Genomic DNA, 26,990 nt, shown 5'->3' with positions numbered 1-26,990 from the left:
TTCTCTCTCTTTCTAATCTTTTTTCCCCCCTCGAAAAAGTCTGCCACTGCAGATTTCACAAAGTTTTTCTTTTTCTTTTTTTTTTTCACTGCTCATTTTTGGCAGCTGATTCTTGCCTTTTTCTTTGTCCTTTTCTTTTGCTTGCTACTACAAGTTAGGCCTAGCAGGTGGCTCATTTCGTAGTTTCTCGCATACTTGCTCGTGGTAACCCTGGCACTGTAGTGGTTATGAACTTAGCACAGCAAACGTAGCTACTGCTGCTTAGATTTTTCTCATCTTTATAATTTTGCCTTTCTGAGGTTGGCTTTCTGGCTTTTTGAGTTTCAAATAATACCCATCTTTTTAGTGCTCTAACGAACAAATAGTGGCTCAAACTGTAGTTGTAAAGTGTATGTAGGTGTGTTGCATGACTGCAAGAGTAGGCCCTCCTAATTTTTCTCTCATTAGCCCCCATTGTGTTTCACGCTGTGTATGAAAAAAAAAGTGCTGCATTATTTGAATATTTGGATGTTTTCACAAGGTTGTTGTGTGATATGTTACTATCTGAACTATCATTGCACTGAATGTGCTGGAAATTTACGTCAATGAGTTTTGTGATATTGGCTTCTTCAAAGCCCCCTTTAGGGCTCAGAAAGACTTTGGTTCTGGTACAGGCATGAAAGAATGCCAGATTTCCATCAGGGACTTCTTTAAGCTTTAGAAATTTGCTGTCACAAGACATTTTTAGTTGGCCTTTATTTTGCTTGTATGAAGGGCCAAGCTCAGACCTGAAAAATGTACTGCTGAGTGTGAGTGCACCCTGAAAAAGTAATTGCAGTATGTCTTTAAAAGCTGGTTTCGCTTTGTGGGATCTCCAAATTAGATCGCCACTCTCAGAACACACAGGCACAGCATACGTGGTCAGAACAAACACACACGTTTATTCAACTTTTTTTGTGCATTGACTAAATCGTCAGCTGAATCAAAATACATCACAAGGGATCAGCACGCTAAAACAACCTCACACATCTCCAATACACTCAATCAACACTCAATCGCATCAGCACTATGTGCAATACACTCAATCAACATAAGGACAAACACAAGGTAACGCGAAGGCGGTATTGCCGATGTTTGACTCACCGCTAGGGACCTGCGGTCGCCGTTCCCCGCGGGGCCCCGTCAGGAGACAACCATCTATGTCAATCGCCACACGCCAAAAGGACTCGCCACTCTTTTCTGTCAGACCACCTCGACTCGCCGCCAGGCGTCACTGCTGGCGCTATCGCGCTAACCATAATGAGGATGATGGTAAAGACGCTCGCAAGCACAATGCCACGTGCCGCTTTGTGGTTGTGAACCCCGAATGCGGCCTATGCGCGAAACACGTGTGCGCCACAAGGCGCAAACGACTTTACAGGGGGTATTTGCACCCTCACTGCTTCTGTGTTGTCATGTAATATATGTTTACTTTAACATTTAACGTAAATGTGCTTGTCGTTATGTGCTCACACGACGCACTGTGGTGTTTCCACGGCTGCTTCGCTGTGTGGCCCCTTTGGTCAAGCACAAGGTGCCATTTTGAATGTTTTGGTGCCTGGTGTCATTGCAGCTTGCCATAGTGGTGTGTGAACACAGGCGGTTGGCGCAGAATTGGCTCTGTAGGCTGACATCATGGTAATGTCGACATCAGTAGGTGCACCATGTAAAAATCGAGTTTACTCTCAAACCTCGATATAACGAACACCGATATAACGAAATGTCGGTTTTCATGAAGTAAATGAAAAATAGTCTTGCAATAGATAGTGTTGAAATATCGGTTTTCATGAAGTAAATGAAAAATAGTCTTGCAATAGATAGTGTTGGAAATAATCTTTATAACGAATTTTCGGATATAACAAACTTATTTTCGTATATGATGCAACTTTGTTATAATGAGGTTTGAGTGTAATGTCCAAATGAAATATTGTATCAGCATTTACCCAGCTTCATACCAGCTCAGAGCCATCTCTTGTATACACTGGTTTTTATGGCAAAGTAAACTCATCTACTGAAATTTATGTCACTACTAGTGATGCAAAACTATTGATCATTCAGTCACTATGAAACTATCAATGTTAGAAAAAATTTATGTCACTACTAGTGATGCAAAACTATTTATCATTCAGTCACTATGAAAGTATCAATGTTGGAAAAAAATTGATTGTGCTACTGACAACCAGTTTGACAGTACTACGAATAGTATGAAGTCAACTGCGCCAACTCATAGGTGCACAAACTTGGTTCCATAAGTGTGTCGAACAGGAGGAGAGGAGCTGGCTGAAGGGCAAGAAAGTTATCATCAGAATTATCACCAGAATTCTTGGCTGACACGAGACAACGAAGTTGAATTGTTGTGGTGTACAGGAAATGAGATTGTTTTATTTGACGGTACTGCACAGCTTCAAATTTATATAGCATTTTGTGATTTCAAAATCAAAATATAGAGAGCTAGGTTTATTGGTTGTAAGGTGTAGTTTGTTACTTTTGAAGTATTATTTTATTGATGGACATAATCCCGCATTTTGCCTGCCGAGTTAATTGACATTTTGCCAAGAAATTGCTCATAAGTTATCAGCAATAACTGAGTTATTGCTGATAGTAGATAATTGCGAAGAGTTTTGGACAACATCGCAAACCAGAAACAGCATAATTATTCGTAAAAATAGGAATGATAATGTCGGTAGCAATACTATCGACAGTACTATCGATCGCGCTATCGATAGTTTCTTCGCACTAACGATAGCCGAAAGTAAAGTATCAATGCTATCGATAGTCCATTTTACAATAGTTTTGCATCACTAGACTCGGCACCCCTTTTAAACGCACCAATAAATTCTGCTGAGAGCTGTCTGCAGTGCATCTGTTCGCTTATTCAGCAGCAATTTTTTTCAGTGTTAACCACATCTTTGTGACAAGTTTTCTGACTGCATCGTTTATTTTCTTTTTCAGTTCCATTAAAAACATGTTAGAGGGGCCACTCTGCATTTCCTATTGACTTGTCTTTGTCTTCTCATGTCTTTGCCACCACCTCTTTCTCGCTCTTTTGCTTTGCCACTGCCATCGGGGCCTTCTGTTATTCTCTGTGCTTGGCCGTGCTGTGCTTATTGCCAAAACAGGGCTGGTGGCATGTGTGCTTTGGTGCCTCTGTGGCCTGTCTTCTGACTGTATGACCACACCCCTCCCCTCCTACTCTTTCCTGTTTTGCGCGCATGCTGCCACAGAGGCTGGATCCCAGGAGTCCCTGGGCTTGGACACAGGTGACGCAGTTCGTGTGTTGATGTGCGCTTTTGTGTTGTGCTTCTTTTGCTGCTGGCTTTTTTTTTTTGTACACTGCGGGGCACTTGCTAAAGGCATGTTAATTCTTGAACACGAGACATCGTCAAAAACTAGTGTTTCGACAATCAGTCTTGTCTCCTTCAAAGCTTCAACTTGACAACAATTTTTGAAATTAATGCGCTGCTTGCATTCAGTTGCACAGTTAGATCGGGCCAATTAATGTTGATTTGTAATACCGGGTTTTGCAAATTTGCTACAGACATGAACACACACACACTCAAAAAGACAAGCCACACGCGCTTCAGGTTAATGTTTATGATATGCTCTTCATAAAATGGTATTGTATGCACTTCCTGCTATAAACTTTCAGTTGAAGCAACCACATGTGGCCTTCTTCTTTTTTTTTTCTTCAATGGTTATCACACATATGTGGGGGTGCAATGGCTATTGTAATAACAAAAGAGGGGAAGAGCTCATTTAATTTTTACAATAAAGTGAAGAAAGCACAGGGGACAATAATTGTTGTTTTTAACACTAATAGCAATATAATGTGAAATAAATTAAATTTAATGAAATACCATCCCTTTCGTTAGTGGGGCCCTTACTCAGAGCTTTCATATTATGCAGTTAGTAGATTGTGTGTATGTTTTTTTTTAACCTCTATTTTATTTTGTAGCGACGCTTCCTTAAAAATTTTCACTTTAAAATGGTCCTCATGACGCCCGATTCATGACGCATTGTGTCATGGTTGATAGTGCCACTTCATTGGTCAATGAACAGCCAGACAATTTTACGTTCATGGGCATGTAGAGGAAAAAAATGCTTTGTTTTGTCATAAGACAAGGATAGTAAAATGCCAACTTCCTTGCATTGTAGGCATTGTCATAGCTGTTGTAGTCACCACACCTTGAAAACTGGTTCCTCTTGAAAAAATAATGTGGTTTATAGAAGAAGTGAGTGTAGCTAAAATTATAAAGGAGATCAGAAGAAATAGCAGGTCGCAGTTGTTACATTACCTTGAGAAAAGGAACAGGGGTTCGTTAGACCAACAGAAGGTGGGTCAAAGAAAACAAACAGCTCTTGAGGACAGACAGCAAAGGTATTGCGGAGGACTCCAATAGGCCGACTGTGATAAGTTGAACTTGTCTACATGTGGCCAAAGCAATTTCGCGCCTTTGTAATAAATACGAGAATCGGTGCGGTCTTCAAAGGAGCAAAATAATCCAGATGCTGATCTTGGACCCATTATCCTCTCTACAGGTGGGGGCGTGTGGGCAGACCCGTTTCCCTATGCGGGACGGGGTGACGAGTGGCCAACACCAGAGCTCTACTACCAGAGGACGGGCTCCAAGCAAGCCCCTCCCCTCAAACCCAAACCAAAGGTAGGTCATTTGAACATGAGAATGGTGTCACAGAACGAGCGCTCAAAAGGGGCGCGCCGCCAAATTTTCGCGACGAAACGCTGGAGTAACGCCTCGAGGTCAACGATAAAAGAACAAAAAAAGAGAAAACAAACATCCAAGGCTCCCCGGGCGCGCGACTCTCTCCCCTCGGAAGCGTGGCTTCGCCGACGAACCTCCTCACCCCACATTGGCGGCCGAGCAAGCACTCGAAATTTCTAGAAGGAAGGGCGTGTTATGCCGGGTTGAGTCATCTGTCGGGGACGGCCCTTGTACAGTCTCGCGCCTTCCCCCAGCCTCCGCTGCGCATCGCGCCGACGAAATGATAAGAACTTTCTGGAATGTCGCGCGGAAGGTATTTAACCCAGCAGCGGAGATGAGAGATGAGGAGAAGACGGAAGTTAGCGCCAGAGCGCGTAGGGTATCCCGCCGTGTAGTCGGCGAAGGTTTTGTCCGTGGGGACAAAGCAGGAGAAGACGTGAGGTTTCCTGGAAGAGAAACTTCGAAGGAGAAGATGGAAGTTAGCGCCAGAGCGCGTAGGGTATCCCGCCGTGCAGTCGGCGAAGGTTTTTTCCGTACGGACAAAGCAGGAGAAGACAAGAGGTTTCCTGGAAGAGAAACTTCGGAGGAGAAGACGGAAGTTAGCGCCTGAGCGCGTAGGGATTCCGCCGTGTAGTCGGCGAAGGTTTTGTCCGTAGAGACAAAGCAGGAGAAGGAGATGATTTCCACCTGAGGGGTGACGACTCGAACTACAGGCAAGAGTGTGTGTTTACCGCTATCGAGCGAAGACGCGTGGCAACAGCTGCGTGTGTGAAGCCGACGTGTTTTCGGCGAAGAAGTTTGAAGCTTGGAGAGTGGCCAATTGAAGACGCGAGGTTTCCTGGAAGAGAAACTTCGGCGAGGTTTCCTGGAAGAGAACCTTCGGGGGCTGCGGAACGACAACAACGCGGGACTGTGAGTGAGTGATTCTCGGAAGAGTATCATCCAGACTTTTGTTCCAAGAACTTTGGACTGGATAGGTTTTCTATCTCGTTAGTCTTTAAGTGTCTTGGTTGTTTAATGCATGCGACTGCATTGTAGTGTGTATTGTTGTCTGTGTCCGTTGTTTCGAGTGTGGCTGATTGTACTGTGTAGTGAGTTGTTTAATTGGTGACATATTGTACTCAACTATTGTGGAGTGTGCATACTTGTGTATTGTTTTCGATCTGCCATTAGTGAGAATATAATTTTGTTTGTTTATCAACTCTCGGCTCTGATTTGCTCTTTGGGCCACAGCCGGCATCCGCTGGCGCGCCAAAAAGGACCACTTCTAAATTGTCCACGCTTTTGTGGTACGGTTCGGGGGGCCGATATTTCGGCCCTTGGAATTAGCCCGGCGATTGCCTCCCTAATTAACGGGACCTGTGTGACAATTATTCTGGCGTCCGCCACACAGGACCTTTTGGTGCACAGTGTGTCCAAAGTAGTGAGAAAGAGCCTCGAGTGTTGATAGTGCTATCGGAACGATTTTGTGTGTTGTTCAGTGTTCTCGTTAACGAGTGCAGTGGAGTGTTCCGATAGACTGATTTAGGCAGATACTTTTTGCACGCGGCAAGACTTTATTTGTGAGACACAATGGATCTCGAAAAGTTAGTCACTCTTGGTGAGAAGATGGGTCTTTCTGGCGCCGAACTACAGAAGTGGGTAAGCCAGAAGGAGAAAGAGGCAGCTGAGAGAGCCAAGGAAGAAAAAGCAGCTGAGTTGGAACGAGAAAAGTTGGCAGCCAGAAGGGCGAGAGAAGAAAGAGAAGGGGAGATGGCTGAAAGGGAACGGCAGCGGCAGCACGAAATTGAACTCGAGCGGCTCCGTTTGCAACAGCGAAGCGAAACTCTCGTCCAAGCTAGAGTCGAAAGCAGCGAACGGGAAGATCAAGGCTTCCGCTTGAACCCAAGCAAGCTGCTCGTAGCCTTTGATGAAAGGAAGGACGACCTTGACGCGTACCTTCACAGATTTGAGACGATTGCAAGGAGCCAGAATTGGCCGGAACATCAATGGGCAACTGCTTTGAGTACTTGCTTGAGTGGTGAAGCGCTCGGTGTGTACGGTAGGCTGACGCCGACTGATGCAGCCAACTATGCAAAGGTGAAAGCTGCTTTGCTGAAGCGATTTAGATTTACCGTGGAAGGATTCCGGGACAGATTTCGGACAGGAAAGCCAGCTGATGGTGAGACGGCTACGCAGTATGCCGCCCGACTTTGCCATTATTTCGACAGATGGATTGAACTTTCAGGGACAGCGCAGGAGTACGATGAACTTAGAGAGCTCCTAATTCGAGAACAATTTCTTACTAGTTGCCACCCAAGCCTGTTGCTGTACTTGAAAGAGAGGAAGGCTGAGTCACTTGAAGGAATGCTTGAATTGGCTGATCAATTCTTTGAAGCTCAAGGTGGAACTAATTTGGCTAAGGTCAAGAAGGAATGTCCCGAAGATTCGAAAAATTCGGCACCCGAACAAAAGAAGCGTGCACCGGAGAGTCTTCCCCGATGTTTTCTGTGTAACCGAGTGGGTCATCGCGCGAGCAACTGTCGTACTAACTTTACGAGCCCTACGGTAGTAAAATGTTTGAAGTGTGGTCAGACTGGGCACAAAGCAGACGTTTGTCGTAACGGAGTGAGTCAAACTCACCAGGTATCCTGTGTGCAAGCGGCACCGAAATCCGGTAATAATTCCGTCACCAATGGATCCGTAGAATTGCAAAATGGGGAGAAAATTCCTATTGTGGGTGCTGTAATGTCAAAACAGCCAACCGGTGTTTCAAAGGGAATGCCAACGCTGCCTGGAAAAGTTGCGGACAAAAAGATTACGGTGTTAAGAGATACCGGCAGCTCCACTGTGATCGTGCGGAGAAATCTGGTACGGGAAAGTGAGTTAACAGGCAAAACGAAACCGGTTTGCCTAATTGACCGTACGGTTCGGAAGCAGAAATTGAAGTTGAAACCCCGTACTTCAGCGGGAAGGTTACTGCTTTATGCATGACGACCCCCCTGTATGACCTTGTCATCGGAAACATCGACGGGGCGCGAGGACCGAATGATCCGGAATGCTTGGGAGAAGACCCGAAGATAGAGCCCTCGCCAACCCAGCGGCCGCGAGATACAGTGGAGGAGCATCCCGTGATGGATCTCACTAGAGCCCAAGGTGAAGCCGCGGCGCAAGAGACAGCGAATGAGAAGATGATCGAGTTGAATGAGTTTACGTGCTGGGCAGCTGGACGTACGTCGGCACGACCTCAACCGACAGACAGTGTAAAGGTGACGGAGTCGGCCAGCCAGGTCCAATGTCGTGACATGAACAAGCGGGTGACAGGATCGGTTGAGTGCTATCACCCGTTAACAGTGTCAGAAGTGACCAGGATGGCTGAGACGCCGCCTCAGACCCCGTCGTTGGAAAAGGCTCGCCGAAAAAGAACCAGGAAAAACAAGAAGAAATCGAGCGAGCACCGCAAGAAAGGACGCAAGCGCAGCTCGAAATACACAGGATAGGTGCTGAGGTGGAATCAGGATGTGTTTGGCAGGGCTGAGTGACATATGTTGTGTTAATGTTCTTGTTATCCTGTGTCACAAGTGTATGTCGAGCGAGTCAAAGTGTTCTGTGCGATGATGTGATGTATAGTGTTGTATAATTGTTGTAAAGACAGAACTTTGTACGTTTGTATTGTTTGGAATATGTGATGGAGTGTTGCATTCATGTACCTGTGGCTATGTTTCATGTGTTGTGGAATTGAATTACAATGTACAATTGTATTGAGCGATCTATTGTGAATGTGAAGTGTCATGAGCGACGGATTGTGTTACAGTCTTTGAGAGTGCGTGGTGACTGTTCGCGCTCGTTTGTGTGGTTTTCAATATTATGAGATAATATTCTTAAAGTGGGGGGCAGTGTCACAGAACGAGCGCTCAAAAAGGGCGCGCCGCCAAATTCTCGCGACGAAACGCCGGAGTGACGCCGCGAGGTCAACGATAAAAGAACAAAAAAGAGAAAACAAACATCCAAGGCTCCCCGGGCGCGCGACTCTCTCCCCTCGGAAGCGTGGCTTCGCCGACGAACCTCCTCACCCCACGTCGGCGGCCGAGCAAGCACTCGAAATTTCTAGAAGGAAAGGGGCGTGTTATGCCGGGTTGAGTCATCTGTCGGGGACGGCCCTCGTACAGTCTCGCGCCTTCCCCCAGCCTCCGCTGTGCATCGCGCCGACGAAAGGATGAGAACTTTCTGGAATGTCGCGCGGAAGGTATTTAACCCAGCAGCAGAGATGAGAGATGAGGAGAAGACGGAAGTTAGCGCCAGAGCGCGTAGGGTATCCCGCCGTGTAGTCGGCGAAGGTTTTGTCCGTAGGGACAAAGCAGGAGAAGACGTGAGGTTTCCTGGAAGAGAAACTTCGAAGGAGAAGACGGAAGTTAGCGCCAGAGCGCGTAGGGATTCCGCCGTGTAGTCGGCGAAGGTTTTGTCCGTAGAGACAAAGCAGGAGAAGGAGATGATTTCCACCTGAGGGGTGACGACTCGAGCTACAGGCAAGAGTGTGTGTTTACCGCTATCGAGCGAAGACACGTGGCAACAGCTGCGTGTGTGAAGCCGACATGTTTTCGGCGAAGAAGTTTGAAGCTTGGAGAGTGGCCAATTGAAGACGCGAGGTTTCCTGGAAGAGAAACTTCGGCGAGGTTTCCTGGAAGAGAAACTTCGGGGGCTGCGGAACGACAACAACGCGGGACTTTGAGTGAGTGATTCTCGGAAGAGTATCATCCAGACTTTTGTTCCAAGAACTTTGGACTGGATAGGTTTTCTATCTCGTTAGTCTTTAAGTGTCTTGGTTGTTCAATGCATGCGACTGCATAGTAGTGTGTATTGTTGTCTGTGTCCGTTGTTTCGAGTGTGGCTGATTGTACTGTGTAGTACGTTGTTTAATTGGTGACATATTGTACTCAACTATTGTGGAGTGTGCATACTTGTGTATTGTTTTCGATCTGCCATTAGTGAGAATATAATTTTGTTTGTTTATCAACGCTCGGCTCTGATTTGTTCTTTGGGCCACAGCCGGCGTCCGCTGGCGCGCCAAAAAGGACCACTTCTAAATTGTCCACGCTTTCGTGGTACGGTTCGGGGGGCCGATATTTCGGCCCTTGGAATTAGCCCGGCGATCGCCTCCCTAATTAACGGGACCTGCGTGACAAATGGTCACCCTCATCATAAGGTACAGGGCTTGTGGATCGAAACAAGGTCATTTAGGGATAAGTTACATGCGCACTTCCGTCTATACAGTCGTCAGTTTGGCTCGTATGGGCGTAATTTCAACTCGGAACACACATCACTGACAACATTATCTTTAGGGACCAGATTTGTTCATCCTATGTGGCCATTTCGAGCAATTGCATGTACAGGTTGTTGTACTAAAAAAAATTTGATGTTGTATTGGATACCATGAGTAGTGTACATGTGCTGTCGATTTGGGGCAATGTGTTTCCCTTTATCAACAGCACAGGTGTTTTATGACCTAGTGGGTCATGCAGTCGTTGTGATGCTTGCATGCTAAAACCCAAGTTGGCCATAGTTATTGTAGAGTCCTCCAGTGCAGTGGGCCCTGTATCTTGGTTTTGACATCTAAAGCTTCCAGAATTTAATTTTGTTTTTACTTGATGCGAGCTACAGTAAAACCTGTTAATTCAAAGTCACTGGAAACTCGAAGAATCTTTCGAATTAAGCGGGTTTTCGAATGAACAGAACATGCCAAGAAGTGGGATGCAAGAAACATCAAAATATTGAAAGTAGTCAGAGGTGGTCATTTACTGTGCTAGTTCGCAGCTTTAAGGGACATGTTTTCTCACAATACCTGGGCCCGATTTTGCCACTAACACAGGTCAACAGCGAGCACCGCTGCTGCCAGCGAAAAAAAAAAAAAAGTCTGAAGGCCAGTTAAAAAGTGTGCCCGCAGAAAAGAAGACGTACTTCACTGCAACACAGTGGTGACACGTAAGCAGCATGTCAGTTGCTCCTCGCAGCGTTGGCTCATCGTGATACAACCATTCGCCCATTCTTTTTTTGTAAAATAAAAATTTAATAATGACCAGTGTGACGGAATTCGCGATAGGTTTTGGCTGAAAACCATGTTTTCGAAGTGGCAGTTGCAAATAGGAACTCTGCCATTAGCGCAAGTGCGCAAATTGCCAAAGTAACTGCCAATCGGAAGTTCGCATCCATCGTGAAATGAATCATGCAGACCTTTATCGGTTTTTTTATATTACCAGAAAGGATGGGTTAATCATGATGCGCAGACGTAGCGAGAAGCATTCGATGTGCTGCCCACATGTCACTTCTGTGGTGCAGTGAAGCACGTCCTTGTTTCCGCAACTGCGCATCTTAATTAATCATAAGAGGGTTTTTTCTTTCTTTGCACTGGCAGAAGTGCAATTGGGGTGCTTAAGTTTTCACTCATCAGTACCGCTGCACTGCATTGCCTTGTGACTCCGAAAGGCCGCTGTCTCCACGGATTCTTGGGGAAATTGGAATTGGGAATTGACACATGGCACCCAAACTTTTTGAATTGACCGGACTGGTGTTGACCGCCACTTCAAATTATTCACTCAAATTTATATTGCAATATATGAGACTGTAGAAATCCGAAGTAAGCGAGAGTTTGAATGAATGAGGCTTTTCTGTATATCAGTCCAAGATTGAAGGAAATAGTGCTGAATAAACAGATTGAAAGTGTGACAAACGTGGCACTTGATCATGCTTCGTAGTGGTTTCCTTCCAAGTTCAGTGATATGTTGACCAGTCCCAATCTGTATGCTCTTAACGTACTCCGCAAGCGTTATATGAGCACAATACGATCCTTTCCTGTTCCTGCAACAGGGCCATCACCAGCAGCAGCCGGGAAAACTGAACCTGCGGCAATTCGACCACCTAACAGAGGCCATCAGCAGGCTGCAGCTTTCGGGGCCAGGTCACAAGCCTCCTCTCGCACTACCGGACGAAGACACTCCTTCACCACAGGTCTGTGTAGCAGGCATTTCATTGCTTCGATGGCAGTAGCCTGACTTCGCTCATTGCTTTTGTTGGAGCGTTTAGTTGTGGAGATCATTTTAAGCCCATTTGAACTGAAGTTGTGGTATGTTTAATATTTTGACAAAAAGCCCAACTTGACGTAGGCTCTTTGGCGAATGTTCAATGCATCATAACTTTTGTTCAAATGTGTTTAGAACATCCATTCTTGTTTTTGTGTATTCTGTCCTCATTTTAGGTGATATTTATGTGCTTAATTGCTTTGTAACTCTCTCAGTCTAGGCAAACATTTCTCCCAAAAACCTAATGAAACATTTCATATTTTAAAAACTGTACGTTATACTACAAAAATAGTTGCTTACAGTCAAACCTCAATATATCGAACACGGATATATAGAATTATTGCCTATATCGAACGGTTCCTATATCATGCGGGAAATCGCATGCATTATTGATTTTTTATTTCGAACAAAATTTGACATATAATGGATATATCGAACTCAGCCACCCCAAACCGCCCGCGCTCCATTGACAGGCGGCGAGCTTTCCCGCAACTCTCGAAAATAGCGGTAGAGCGGCGGGCGTTTACGAATGCTGCACCAATGCCTCCTCTAGAAGATGCCTGTCGCATGAGAAGAAAAACTGGTGCCACACCCTTTCTCTCCTATATTTTAGAATGTTCTCGGTCGCTAGCGTCACCTGTGGCGGACGGTGCAACAACACAACACTTTGCGTAGCCTTCGAAATAGCGGTGTACAGTTGCAGGTCTCGAACAACTCTCGACTGCCGCGCCCCTGTGGGCCGCAGATGAAAAACGCTTAGCTGGTACCGCCCGCTGCCGTGATAATAGTCTTGGTCGCGAGCGCCACCGCGCGGCGCTTGCTCAGAACTGAAGGCAGGTCAACTCCGCTGGGAGCGCGAGCCATTCCCCAGGCATTGTTTAGAGGAGGCGTTGGCTGCACACATTGATGGCGCCGAGAGCGCCACTTTAACGTAGCGGCGTACGCGCGCCGCAGCCTTGCGGTAGAGGTTCTTAAATGAGGAAAGTGAAAAGAAAAGCGCGAAGCTGTTATTGTCTTTCAATACGAAGGCACCGACACGACCTTGCGTGGGGGAAGGGGGAGTGGGAGGTGGGAGGTAAAGATTGAGCAGAAAAGTATAGTAGGGAAAGGATGCAGACGACTGTCTCGGACGTGGCCCGCGCTGCCGCCGAGAAAGAGAAAGCAGTCAGGCGAGCCAGCATGGGCGCGCCATGTGCGCGCTTTACACCTGGACTCACGCCGCAGCCTTGCTGCTTGCAGTCGTTGCAGTCTCTATGGTGTCAACGGCACACTGTGCACTTGTTGCAAGCTCCTTCCCCGTAGCATCGGCAGGCATGGGTCGTTGTGCTCGCAGTGTTCTTGCGTTCAGAGTTAGGCCTGTCGCGCGCTGTGGTGCGCGACAGGCCTAACTCCGAACGGCGGAGCTCACGGATGTGGAGATCGTCGCCGAAGCTACTGCTGAGCAGCCAAATGAACACTCTGCCGAGGTGGATCCCGCAAGCGCTGATGGTGCCCCGCTCCCGATATCAGCTAAGGTCGTAGCTGCCTTGGCCCTTGTGCGCCGCGACTGCGGCGCGATTGAAGGCACCGGCCTATCACCTATGGATCGCCTGGACTATATTGAGGACGCAGTCGTCAAACACGCCATGGCCAACAAGAAGCAGGCCACTCTTTTTCAATATTTTAAACCAACACAATAAATACTATGTTTGAATCTTCAAGTGTGTATTTACTGCACCACGCTTGAACGGTTCGTTGGTTGTCTTCAGCAAGCTGTTGACGCATTTTTTTCGTGATTTTTTTATATCGAATTCTGGATATATCGAACTATTTCGCGATCGCCGCGCTGTTCGATATATCGAGGTTCGACTGTGTTTGAAATCTTTGCAGAAATATGCATAAACTCAACAAGTTTCATCTCAATCGATATAGACTTTTAAAATATTTTTCAAGACCCGTGTCCTCCTTGTTTGGTGTAATGCAGGTAAAACGACGTACAAAAATTAAGAAAAAAGGGGGTGGATATGTAAGCTAGAAATATGGAGAAGAAATGAAAAAGTTGAAATAAGAAATAAAGGGAGATAGAAAATGAAAAAAAAAAACAGCAAAAGAGAAAAACAAAGAAAGAAAAGACTGAAGAAAAACAAGGAAGACTGCCCAGCTCTGCATTTCCTTGAATCTGAGCGCCCCCAAAGCAAAGCTGCAAGTCTCCCTTCCAAAGTCTAGCTACAACGAAATTTTACTTTACTTACATGGGCATGAATAAGAAACGTTTCAATTGAAACCCTCTTGCCAAAAGTGTTGGGCTTCTTAATGTTGCAACTTGTACCAGGTGGCTATCACCTACATTTTTATTTCTGTGTTGCGGGAAGCTGCAAGTGGCAACCGATATCCGAGCTGCACTTTCTTAATCATATGTCATGGCTTCAAAATGGAACAATACCTGCTCACTTGTGTCTTTTGGGGGTTTTGAGAGTCATTAAACACATCAACTCAAAAGTATAAACAATGCACTAATAATGTCGTGCGCATGTGTATGCGCATGCCGTGTTTATAAAAAGGGGCTTTCTGCATGGCCTGACACTTTTTTCAATTTGACCTGTAAAAAACATCTGGTAGGCAGAAAAGTGATTTTCTCACGTTTCTGCAGTGGTGCCTTTCAGGGTTGCCTTGAAATGTCGACAAGCTCGGTGTTTAATGACAGTGTTGTGGTGACATGCAGGAGGCGGTCTATGGTAGCGGTATGGAACGAGCGGCTCTTCTTCTGCCAGAGGGCAAACACCGGGTGCGCTCCCTGGCCCGTCGGCATGCCAGCAGAGAGCATGACAAAGGTCAGTGAACTTTGTCTCGTGTGGTGGAGCTGTTTTGTTGGAGCCTTTTGAAAGTATTGAACCCAACCAGACAGGCAGTTTGCATGAAACGTTCAGCTTTATAAAGGGGCCATGACCCAGTCACTCAATAATTTAATTCTCAGTGGAAAATAGAAGTAAAGGGTCTGTTGTGGCTATACAGTGGAACTTCGAATATGCGACTTTCAGGGGACCACGCAGAATCGTCGTATAATCCGGGCATCGTATAATCGAAAAACCAAGAACCAAGACAACTGATGGTCATTGCTGCCCCACAACAGTTGTCACATAATGCGTAAGAAAGTCCGCAGCACAAATCTATGCTGATCCGATGAAGGTAGATTAAATTACTTGAAGAAATGACAACCACGCATTTTATCGGAGGTGTGAACAAATCTTTATTCTCACTTTTTAAAAATATCTGTGATTTTTTTCTGCAAGTTTGTCCAGCCACGATGCATCAGCTTTCTTTCGAGAGCTGCGACATCTGGCAGCAAGTCGCTGATCTCGTCGTGCGCGCAAGCAAACCGCCGAATGTTGTCGACGTAGCACAACACGTCTGCGTACGTCGGAACGTACGCACTAGCCTCTGCAGTGTCATCCATCTCTTCCTTGTCGGATGTTCCCACAGTGTCAGGACGCACAGTTTCGATAATGTCATCCAGCGACACTGCACTGCACACTGCAAAGTCGTCGTCGGCACCAACATAGTCCGCGAAGGATCCAGGAAGCTCCAGGTTGCCGAACTCTGGTAGCGGAACCGGAACTAGCTGCTGTCTAGGCCTCTGGTAGCTAGACAGCAGCTAGTTCCGGTTCCCGCGGCTGTTCCAAACGTACCGTATAAATCGGACTATAGATCGAGTGGGAATATGGGAATATAGGTCGACCCCCCCCCCCTCCTTCCTAAGTTCAGGTAACCGAAAAAGGAAAAAAGAGGAAAACAACCCCAAACTGCGGAACCACATTTATTTGTGAACTGGGCGCTCCCCACCCCGATCATCGGAGCTCCCCTCAACCACCATTGCAACTGCTCCTATTCATCCGACGAAGCACCACTGTCTTCTGAAGACGAGAGTTTGTCGCTGGCCGCCTTTTACAGTGCGTCGTCTTCCGTGCCATCCAGCGAGTTGCTGATGCAACATTTCTTGAACGCTTTTTCCACAATGGAATCTGACAAGGAAGCCAGGCGGAAAGCACCCAGCCACAAACAGTCGCAAGCAGAGGCCGCTGCAGGCGGCCCATCGGTGTCTTTGGGTTGTCACCGGACATCCACTTTTGGTACTCCAGCTGCACTCGGTCCTTGAACGGCTTGTTTAGCACAACGTCAAGCGGCTGGAGGGTGGACGTCATACCACTTGGTATCACAGCGAGGTCCGTTTTCCCGTTGCTGAGTGCGCGTTGTACAGCATCGGTTAAGTGACCACAAAGCGCATCCAACACCAGCATGCTGCGAAGATGCAGCAGTGCACCTGGCCGATGGTTTCACACTACTCTTATCCATTCGAGCATCATGGCCTCGTCCATGTATCCCTTTTTGTTGATGCGAAAAACAACACCAGGCGGGAACACTTCCTTCGGCATTGTCTTGCATTTGAAAATGATGAAGGGCGGAACCTTTCTACTATCTGCCGTGCATGCCAGCATGATGGTGAAGCGAGAGTGCTTATTGCCCGTGGACAACAGCTTCACATCCTTGGCGCCGCTCTGCATGATCGTGGTCGACGAAGGCATATCAAACCACACGGGTTTCATCGGCATTGCCAATCTGCCCCATCATGTAGTCGTTCTGCTCCTGAAGTCTGTTCACGAAGTGCTGAAAGTTTATAAGCTTGTCTTCAAACTCTCCGGCAACCTTTGACAGATGGATGTGCGCCGCCGGAGAGAAAATTCTTTGCGTTGCATAAATCAACGCACCCTAGAGTTCGGTGCGGGAAACTCTTCTTTCGTGAGCCCAGCTTCTCGAGCGAGTTCCATGACTTTCTTGCGAATGGTATCCACAGTCACTGGCAGCGAGCGCGCACAAACTTCCTGCAAAAAGTCCACTAGCTTATCTTCCAGCTGCGGATGAACGGCACTTCATCCACGAAACGACATTTTTCGAGGATTGCACATCTGCAGCTTTTCTTTCTGCTCCCTCCAATAGCGCACGCTTTTTTTCGATACACCAAAGCGGCGCTAAGCAGCCATATTCCCATTCGCTTCTGCGAACTCAACAACATCTAGTTTAAACGCAGCTGAGTACTGCCTCCTCGTACCGCTCTTCATATTCAGTGAACGAAAAAAAAGACCACTAAAAATGCAGCGCAATGTCAAGCGGAACGAAAATTTAGAACAAATCGGAAGTAAATCACGAACACAAAGAAAACAGAGAGAGAGAAAGAAACAGCCTGCAATTAGATTTTGGTGCGGATATGGCCCTGTCTGGCTTCTCAAGCACATGCAAGCCACATGTTGCCAGACAGTGGCACACTTTCGCCTAGACACCGCTATATAAAACGAGGGGTGACTTTAGCTTATTATTTCATTGAAAATATCTCGACCTATATTCGGGTTTGTACAGTAGACAGGTTCAACAATCGTCGTACAACACGTCCGGTACAACGACGCGAAATCTAGTGAAAGTTATCGCATACTAGAAAGCGAGCTCAAAATTATCGTGCCATGTTACCTGCTCACAACTGTCACTACAAAACCACCCAAAAGAAGGCAGAAAACAAAAAAAAAAGACCCCAACGGAAGTGCGCAGTGCAATGCGACTAAGCAAAATGAATGCACTTCGGCTGGCTCTGGACAACGTTGGCTCTGGCTGGCTATGGCCGACAGCGTGTCGAAAAATTGAAGAGGCTCTGTGGTGGCAGCGGTGGCAGCGCGGATAGTGTGCTAGAACGTGCGGAGGAACGAACCCAGTTCCTCGGGTTTCCGACTTTTTTTTCATCCGGCCGCAGTGTACTTGCGTGGCAGCCTGCGTGCGTCATCGTAGGTTTTTTTTTCTCAAACAGTCCAGTCAAGCATCGTGGGAGGCGGGGCCGGTGTGAAATTGCGTCGTAGAATTGAGGTTTTCAATACATTAGTTCTATGGGGGTTTTGCCGGGTCCAAGCTAATTCGTCGTAAAACGCAGGTCGTCGCAGGACCGGACGTATAATCAAAGTTCCACTGTACATACGAAAAAAATAGACAGCAAAAGAATATTTAAATGCTAAATGTCATATTTACTAATGTAATTTACACACCTGTAATATTTTGCCCACTTTACTAAAAACAAAAAGATTACTAATTAACTTGCATATTTTGCAATCCTGACGCACTTGAGCAAGCACATTGACATGCGCACAAAAAGACTGTGGGTGTTTTGCACAGGCGCGCCTTGCCGAGCAGGCGAGTGTGGTCAAACGGGCTGCGAGTGCAAAGTCCCTTCTTCCGAGCACGTCCCCTGATCTAGGGTCCATAGAATACCATACCCGAACACTCAAACCTGTTGACGAGTCACTGGAACTTTTCGAGCGTTAGCCTTTCTCTATTTCCCCATCTCCACCACCATGAAAATGCACGCTCGCGCCATGTCATGGACAACTTTCTGCATTGTAGGCGTGCGAGATCCCGTCGACTGCTCCCCTCGTTCTCTGTGTCTGCGCTGCAACACACGCTTCGTTGATTGTTTCGCCATTCATCTTTCACGGATTTACTTGTTTCCTTGTGATGGGCTACAATAATAATATACACGGTGAAATTAAGGCTCGCTGTTATAAAGTTTTCCGAAGAAAACAAGAACTGTGGTGCCGCCAAGCACTTTAGCGTGGAGTTTTTCAACGTACGACGATTGCCACGATCGGTAGGGGAGAAGTCGGAAGAGTGAGTGCTTGCCAATTCGTTTCCTGCCATTGAAGATTGAAGAAGGCCTTTTTGATTATGTGTGAACCCGTAGGTCCTCTGGTATCGCCGTGTTGTGAAAGCTAGTTTCTTTTATTAGCAGTGTCGAAAAGGGCTTCAAGAAAATGGGGCATTCAAATGTGCTCGACGGAACCGAGGACAATGTGCTTTGAGAGGTTGGCGACAGCGGCCTCAACGATGACTCCCAATTGTACCTCTCGATCAGTGATTCCGACTAGACTGCGCGTGACCGGATTCGTCTGGTTAAAGCACAAGCTAGTTTTGCTAAATAACCCACTGCACATTGTGCTTAAACTATTTTCTTTTTTTTTAATGTATATACTGCAAGTGTTAGGACTATAGCACATTATTTCATTAGCGCTTACGAAATCCCCGCGTAATTCGTGCACCCCCTTTTCAGAGCCCCTATGTCGCCGAAAGAAGTGCACAAATTATGAGAGTAAACGCGATAAGCTCCCAAAGTTGCTGGCTACAGTCAAACCTCAATATATCGAACACAGATATATAGAATTATTGCCTATATCGAACGGTTCCTATATCACGCGGGAAATCGCATGCATTATTGATTTTTTATTTCGGACAACGTTTGACATATAATGGATATATCGAACTCAGCCACCCCAAACCGCCCGCGCTCCATTGATAGGCGGCGAGCTTTCCCGCAACTCTCGAAAATAGCGGTAGAGCGGCGGGCGTTTACGAACGCTGCACCAACGCCTCCTCTAGAAGATGCCTGCCGCATGAGAAGAAAAACTGCTGCCACACCCTTTCTCTCTTTTGTTTTAGAATGTTCTCGGTCGCTAGCGTCACCTGTGGCGGACGGTGCAACAACGCAACACTTTGCATAGCCTCCGAAATAGCGGTGTACAGTTGCAGGTCTCGAACAACTCTCGACTGCCGCGCCCCTATGGGCCGCAGATGAAAAACGCTTAGCTGGTACCGCCCACTGCCGTGATCATAGTCTCGGTCGCGAGCGCCACCGCGCGGCGCTTGCTCAGAACTGAAGGCAGGCCAACTCCGCTGGGAGCGCGAGCTATTCCCCAGGCATTGTTTAGAGGAGGCGTTGGCTGCACACATTGATGGCGCCAAGAGCGCCACTTTAACGTAGCGGCAAACGCACGCCGCAGCCTTGCGGTAGAGGTTCTTAAATGAGGAAAGTGAAAAGAAAAGCGCGGAGCTGTTATTGTCTTTCAATACGAAGGCACCGACACGGCCTTGCGCGGGGGAAGGGGGAGTGGGAGGTGGGAGGTAAAGATTGAGCAGGAAAGTATAGGAGGGAAAGGACGCAGACGACTGTCTCGGACGTGGCCCGCGCTGCCGCCGGGAAAGAGAAAGCAGTCAGGCGAGCCAGCATGGGCGCGCCATGTGCGCGCTTTACACCCGGACTCACGCCGCAGCCTTGCAGCTTGCAGTCGTTGCAGTCTCTATGGTGTCAACGGCACACTGCGCACTTGTTGCAAGCTCCTTCCCCGTAGCATCGGCAGGCATCGGTCGTTGTGCTCGCAGTGTTCTTGCGTTCGGAGTTAGGCCTGTCGCGCGCTGTGGTGCGCGACAGGCCTAACTCTGAACGGCGGAGCTCACGGCGGAGCTCACGGATGTGGAGATTGTCGCCGAAGCTACTGCTGAGCAGCCAAATAAGGACTCTGCCGAGGTGGATCCCGCAAGCGCTGATGGTGCCCCGCTCCCGACATCAGCTGAGGTCGTAGCTGCCTTGGCCCTTGTGCGCTGCCACTGCGGCGTGATTGAAGGCACCGGCCTATCACTTATGGATCACCTGTACTATATTGAGGACGCAGTCGTCAAACATGCCATGGCCAACAAAAAGCAGGCTCCTCTTTTTCAATATTTTAAACCAACACAATAAATACTATGTTTGAATCTTCAAGTGAGTTTTTACTGCACCACGCTTGAACGGTTCGTTGGTTGTTTTCAGCAAGCTTTTGACGCATTTTTTTTGTGATTTTTTTATATCGAATTCTGGATATATCGAACTATTTCGCGATCGCCGCGCCGTTCGATATATTGAGGTTTGACTGTATAACCCCGCCCGCCTCTAGCTTATGTCATGTTGCCATGGTGCATGTGACATCGTGTGCTGCATTGAGTGAGGCTGTCACCATCTATAAAAGTTTGAGCTCTTGCAAATTGTGCAATATTAGTGCCAAGCTGAACAAATCTGAAATTGCTCATTTGCACGTACAGCTGAGCACAGATCAAAATCATTCACCGGAAAGTGAGACGCCCGCACAGCAAGCAGCTTTGATTGATATTGATTGATGTGTGGGGTTTAACGTCCCAAAACCACCATATGATTATGAGAGACGCCGTAGTGGAGGGCTCCGGAAATTTTGACCACCTGGGGTTCTTTAAACTGACCCAAATCTGAGTACACGGGCTTACAACATTTCCGCCTCCATTGGAAATGCAGCCGCCGCAGCCGGGATTCGATCCCGCGACCTGCGGGTCACTCAGAGTTGAAAGTAAAGCCTTTTTTCATTGCATCAACAAGTGCAGTCTTTCAAGGCTTCTCATCCAAAAAAACAATTAAAAAATGTTTTTTTTTTTTATTTTCGTACCTTAAATTCTGAGCAGCCTCCCCTATGGTGAAAGATAATCTGACAATATATAGAGAGCAGCCCTTGCTAGGCTGCAGACCATAGTGAACTAGAAGAGATGTAGTGGCACAAACAGCTTCGCACAGGCTACGCGTTTGCATAGATGCCTTCAGATGGTGTCTCTGCAACTTTTCATACCAAGTCACGCCAGTCTATGGTATGCGCGAATTTTGCTCCCGCATGAACTGCAGATTTCGATATTATCAGTGCTGCTATCTACACACACCAACCTTGCACGTGCGATTACTCAACATGTGCACATTTTTGGTTGTGAATGTGCTGGTAAATCAGTTACTCGCAAACATTTTGTCATGTAAAATGACTTTTTGAGGACCCAGATTTTCCAAAACTTGCACCGGTGCTGTTTCTTGTGGCACATACATTAAGTGAATGAAACATTCTGGACACGATGACGGTATTGATCAGTTTTCAAGGTAGTCTGCAGCACCTATATTCTGTTTCACCACTTTGGTTCAGCACTACCAAAGCTACGGGGTGTAAGAAAGCCACATGCTTGCTCAGTGAAACATGGTCCCAGATGGATGGATAGAAAGTCCTTTATTGAGAAAAAAAAAAGGGGGGGGGGGGGAGGCACAGGACCTCTGTGGGGATAATCAGGACTTCCTAACTACACTACTAGTTCACAGTGTCACGGATTTTACACTTATTGTATTCACCATCACCGGTACAGAGGTGATATAGGGTCAGAGGCCGCAGAGGCCGCTCTGACTTCCATATTGGGCAAATAATAACTGCTTGTCCGGGTCCGTAAGGAGCGCTTCACGATAATTTGTGGTTTGCAAAGCTTGTATGGTCATTCGCCCTTTTTCAAATCTAACACTGCCACAGTAAGTAATGAAGGTCTGCGCGGCAACGCAGCCCGCAGTGATTGCACGTCACTGTCGCAATGTCCGTTTGTCGCCATTTTGCTAAAGAGTATGGTGTGTATGCGGAATTTGCGTAGACCTTATTAATGAAGACTTCTTGGGAGCGTGAAAGCTTGCATTTGCAGGAAAATAGGACTGGTGGGGTAGTCCTAGATGCAAGTTCCCTGAAAATGGTAGGGTTGTCTAAAATTGGCATTTGCTTTGTGTGTATTGCACTTCATCAATACACGATATGTTTTTCTTCATCGCATTTATTTCCTACGCATTTAATTATTTCTCTTGGTTACTGGCAGTAACTATGATTACAAATCAACATGGTAGCCCCCATGCATAAGCAACCGCCCACTTCGATCCGAACTTGGTCCTGCTAAACGTCCACAGCGCTTACAGCAAAGCCGACAGCGCTGAGAGCAACAAATCAATGATGAAATCAGCCATCGATTTGAGTTACGTTCCGTTTTAGTTCTTTCCACTCGCCTCTCGCTTAAGGGGGGAGGTGGCTTTGAAAAAAAACTGTTTTGTTTGTTGACCTACAGCAATGAAATTTGGCATGCATACTCATAAGTGTCTCGAATAGGGAAATATGGAGTTTCATCATGATACCTTCAGTAGTTCTCAAGTCACATAATGCTACATGATCCAATTATATGGTCTGCTCGTGGAAAGCCTAGCGCTGCAACAAAACATGCCAGGAAGCTGCGAATGGTGTTGATCTTTACTCAAAAGAAAGCTACAGGGTATGACACTCTCAGAATTCTTTATTATGTTCTCTTTTTTTTCTTAGAGATCATTGTCTAGAAAAAAATAGGGCCATAAAACCGAAATTGAAGATTGCTGTACCCACAAGCAGTGTTCAGGGATTCAGGAAAAAAAAAACAGAATCAAAATCGGTCCAGTCATTCTCGTGCTACTCTTTCCACGAACAATGCACTATGTCCAAAACACACTTGTGAGAAAACGGCTATCAAAGTTTTGGAAGTGATTTGCATTTGTTAGAATGCACCAGCACTGTAGTCCTTGGTGTCCTTGTGTAGAGGCAACCTTTTGGGTCTCTCCCCTTTCACTTCATGCATTTGTGATGACTTCCTTGCTCGCTGAGCATCTTTTTCAGCAGCCCTGTGGAGGGTAAGTGCCCCAGGTTGCACACCCATTGCAGCACAAATCTTGGTGTAAGCTTGAAAGTTGCCTGCATTGTACCTAGCAACTGCCTCATGGACTGCTACTTCCACGGTGACGAGAGAGGCATGCTGCTGCTTAGAAATGAGTGACCAAATCACCGAGTGAAGGCTTTCAGCGGCATTTTGTGTTTTGTTGCCACTGCAGCGAGCCAGCAGTTGAGGGTCGGACAGGCATTGGTACACTGGCCGCAACGCTTCAACAACTTTGTTGGGCAGGTTATACTTGTGTGGAGGTTGTGGCTTCCCCTCTGCCTCTGCTGCACGGTGCCTGCACCAGCTGCGGGCACCGGAAGGACAGAGCTCTTGATGAGGTTCTGCATCAGTCGATGAAACATGATGAAAGGTGGCCATCACTGCTTTCTTCATGTCTTCGACGTCCGTGCTGCTTCGCAGTGCTAGGCCATAATAGCTGGTGAGCCTTTTGATCAAGTTATGCGTCAGGCCACCTCTTCTGCCGAGCGCCTCTCCCTTCTTAGACTTGCTAACAAGAGAACGGAGTGCTGTGCCCATCCTCTTCTGAATATGGTTTATGCAGTCCCCCTTCGTGAGAGGTACAAACCCATACATCTTCTCATTGCACAGGGCCACGTAGGTGCGACTGTCACCGTCACAAATGATATTCGTGTAACGGAGATCATTTTTACTGAGGGAGCGTCCAAAAAGCTGCAGTGCAGCTTCCACCTCCATGCGTCCAGCAACCACATCTGTGTTTTTTTGACAAACATGTGTCTTCCTCCACTCTTGATGTGCTGGGTCGTTTTCGGCTGGACGTAGTGAGCACCCGAGGCAGAAGTTAGACAGGACTGTACAGTCAATCACAAGTCCAGTATAAAATTCTGTCACACAGCCTACACCAATGTGTGAGTTGTGTCCGCGCGTCAGCCATGGGCTGTCATAGACCACGGTAATGTTTTTAGTGAAGTTTACTTCCATTTCCTGATAAGTCTTCTTCACAGCGTCTACAGCATCTGCGAAAACTGTTTCTGCAGCTTCATCAGCCGCTGGCTTCAGCACCTTTTTTAAGTGGCGTTGATAGCTCTTCTGGTGCTGAATGTCTCTGATGATGAATGTCTCTGTGAGAGACATTCATCACTGCCCAGAAGTCATTTAGAGCAGTAGGCCCTTTACCGATGCACCTTATTGCCTGCAGAGACTGTAAATTCACGTCGAAAGCTCGACCACCTGGTTTTCTGGGCAAAGTCCAATGGGTGTTAGCTGAGCCACAAGAGCGGCATGTGACCACCATTTTCACGGCAAGTCCATGCCTTGTGTCCCGATCCACAACCAAACTTTGCTCATGACACACAGGGCAGAGGGTATTCCCAATAATCGCGTTTAGGGCGCCCATCTGCATTATCACGTATTCTTCTTCTTCTCCCTGTGGTGTCAGCGTAGTTGCGCTTTCCGGCGGCGCGGTCAGTGCAAGCTTTTGCTCAGTAGCGGACATCACGCCGAGCGACTCGCGAACGCTGGCCGACTGAGCTTCTGCAGTTTCCGCTGACACAAAACTGGGTTGAATGTGTCCCTGAATGGTACGGCGCTTGCTGGTCACAATCGCGGCATCACCCCGTGGATTGCCGGCATCTGCCGGCGCATCAATCACGTCACCGTCACGTTGAACAGCGCGATCCTCGTTAGGAGAGTGTGCGGCCTCACGTCGATATACGGTAGCATCAACGTCGACGTCTTCCGAGCTTGACACGCACTGGTGTAGCATCTCTGCGTTGTTCACCGCATCAGTTGACTGAGAATCCAAAGTAGCATCACTTTCGGCGACTGACGGACGACTTCCTGGGGGTATCCGTGATCACCGAGGATTAGGTGTACAGTGCTTTCGCTTTCCGTAAGCGAGCTGAGTCTTGCGTTTCTTATCGAAGGTGCGATCTATCGCAACAGAACGCGCACAATTCCTTCGAAAGCCCTCCTCGACACGAAAGCCGCGTCAGGCGTGTGTTCGGCAGAACACGCAGAACTCGTCGATCGCGCAACGATAGGCAGGCCGCGTCAAACGATTATCGTCTCGTAAAGACGGTTTGAACAGCAGTGCCGAGACTGATCGCAAAAAAAAGAAAAGCACGAGAGACGAAGAAGCATGCGAAGAATGTTTGCAACGAAGACGAAGCAGACAAGGAGACGGAGACGATGCACGGTAGCCAGCGGCATGGTTGCGAGCCGAACACGTGACACCCGCAGGAGCCAATAGCAGCCACTTGATTCCCCTCATCCTCGAAGAGCGCGCGTTCCATCCAATCGTAGCTCCGCATTTGAAAAGCGGGGTTTTTGAACACCCCGTGAGCTCTCCAATCACAAGCGAGTTACGCCTCGACCATGCGGTCCTAGCACTGATGGCAGAAAAAAAAAAAGAGCAAGAATTTACGAACAAAACAAAACCAAGATGGCGGCGCTCAGATAACAAGCGGAGAAGCGGCGCGCGCGCGAAGTTGGGGCATTTTCGGCGATTTCTCGCAGCTTGGCAGCTCCCGCGGCTTGCAAATCATTATTTTTAAGCACTTATAGGGCAAATTAGGCGCTGATATTTACACCAGAGGTAGTTTATGACACATACTACCGAAATATATGGATTTCCAAAAATTGACTTTTTCGCGATTTTTTTGTTTTTGAAAGCCGCGTCCCCCCTTAAGCGCTGCTGCCGCCAAGGAAGCCGAAGACGAGAACTTTTCATATGCTGGCACCTTGAGGAAACAACCGCTCCGACATCAACTGGATATAGAGACGTTTATTCGTTTCTTTTTTTTTTTTTCTTCCTATCCCTGCACCCCTGGTTTTATCCCCTGTCTCCCCATTCAACCACTCTTACAGTCCAATCGGAACGCACGGATGTGTCTCTCCTCGACTCCCGGTTGGCTGCCGTTGAAAGTGCGAGGCCCGGATTTCTTCTTGCCATAACCTCGAAGACCCGCCGCCTCTTGCCCACTCATCGATTTTCCGCCGTCGCTCAGGTTTCTTTCACCCCGGTTCCCGGAATGATCGACGACGGGCGTTGCCGGGTCGTGGGGAAAGCACCTCTGAGTAAGTTCCCGCGATGCCGGGTTGACAGGCCATCAATACAATTGGCCCGTGCACAAATGCCGTCGCTTCCGCTGATTCTGGTTGTCCGGCCGACGCGCACGTGCACCTTCCATCCTTGCAGCCTGGCCCGGCCACCTGCAGCCTGGCTTGGTCTCCTGTAAGGCGCCATAATTGAACCCCTTGGGGCACGGGAGTTTTCGCGTCCTTTGTGGCCAGCAGACAGTCATCGTCCCGCATTCCGGTGGCCCTGCTTCCTTGTTGGTGAGGGGTCGTCGGCCGCGGGGTGGGTAACAATAAGGTATTCGGGGAACGCACGAAGTTCAAGCCCAACACCTCCCCTCCAACTGTGTTGCACTGTATCTATGACATGCGACACAAACACAACCGCATATGCACACATGTTCACTGGCTCCACACGTGAGGCACCAACTGTCACTCGTACCTCGTTGACTCCGTCGCGCGCACGCGCTAACAAAGCACACACCCTTCTTAACTCGCCGTCCCATTTATGCGTCATCGTTAGGAGTCACTAACCGCGACATTGCGTTGGCATTAGCGTTTAGACACCCTTTTTTGTGTTCAATTTCCAGGTTATACTTCTGTAGTGCCAACGCCCAGTGTGTCAGCCTAGCGCTCTGCGGAGTGGTTAGAGTCAGAAATTTGAGTGGGTTATGACCGGTAATCACCCTGATTTTAGCGCTAAACAGCCAAACATCCAACTTCCCCAGTGCCCAAATGATTGCATAAGCTTCCTTTTCTGTTGTGGCCCATC

The 26,990-nt window shown here is 47.6% G+C and overlaps 1 protein-coding gene across 11 annotated transcripts in view; it reads left to right on the top strand.

The window, feature by feature from the left end:
* LOC119180831 (rho GTPase-activating protein 190-like) overlaps window positions 1–26,990 on the top strand; it is a 155,265-nt gene that overhangs the window by 89,333 nt on the left and 38,942 nt on the right. For all 11 annotated transcript variants that reach the window (XM_075883732.1, XM_075883730.1, XM_075883731.1 and 8 more), the window contains exons 12-14: window positions 4,558–4,679; window positions 11,580–11,720; window positions 14,493–14,601. In XM_075883732.1, the coding sequence (XP_075739847.1) occupies window positions 4,558–4,679; window positions 11,580–11,720; window positions 14,493–14,601 (372 nt within the window). The remainder of the gene's footprint in view (window positions 1–4,557; window positions 4,680–11,579; window positions 11,721–14,492; window positions 14,602–26,990) is intronic.

This window comes from Rhipicephalus microplus, unplaced genomic scaffold (assembly GCF_043290135.1).
Source record: "Rhipicephalus microplus isolate Deutch F79 unplaced genomic scaffold, USDA_Rmic scaffold_20, whole genome shotgun sequence".
Classification (NCBI taxonomy): domain Eukaryota; kingdom Metazoa; phylum Arthropoda; class Arachnida; order Ixodida; family Ixodidae; genus Rhipicephalus; species Rhipicephalus microplus.
Note: the sequence above shows the minus strand (reverse complement) of the source record. Positions and strands in the feature narration are given on the sequence as shown.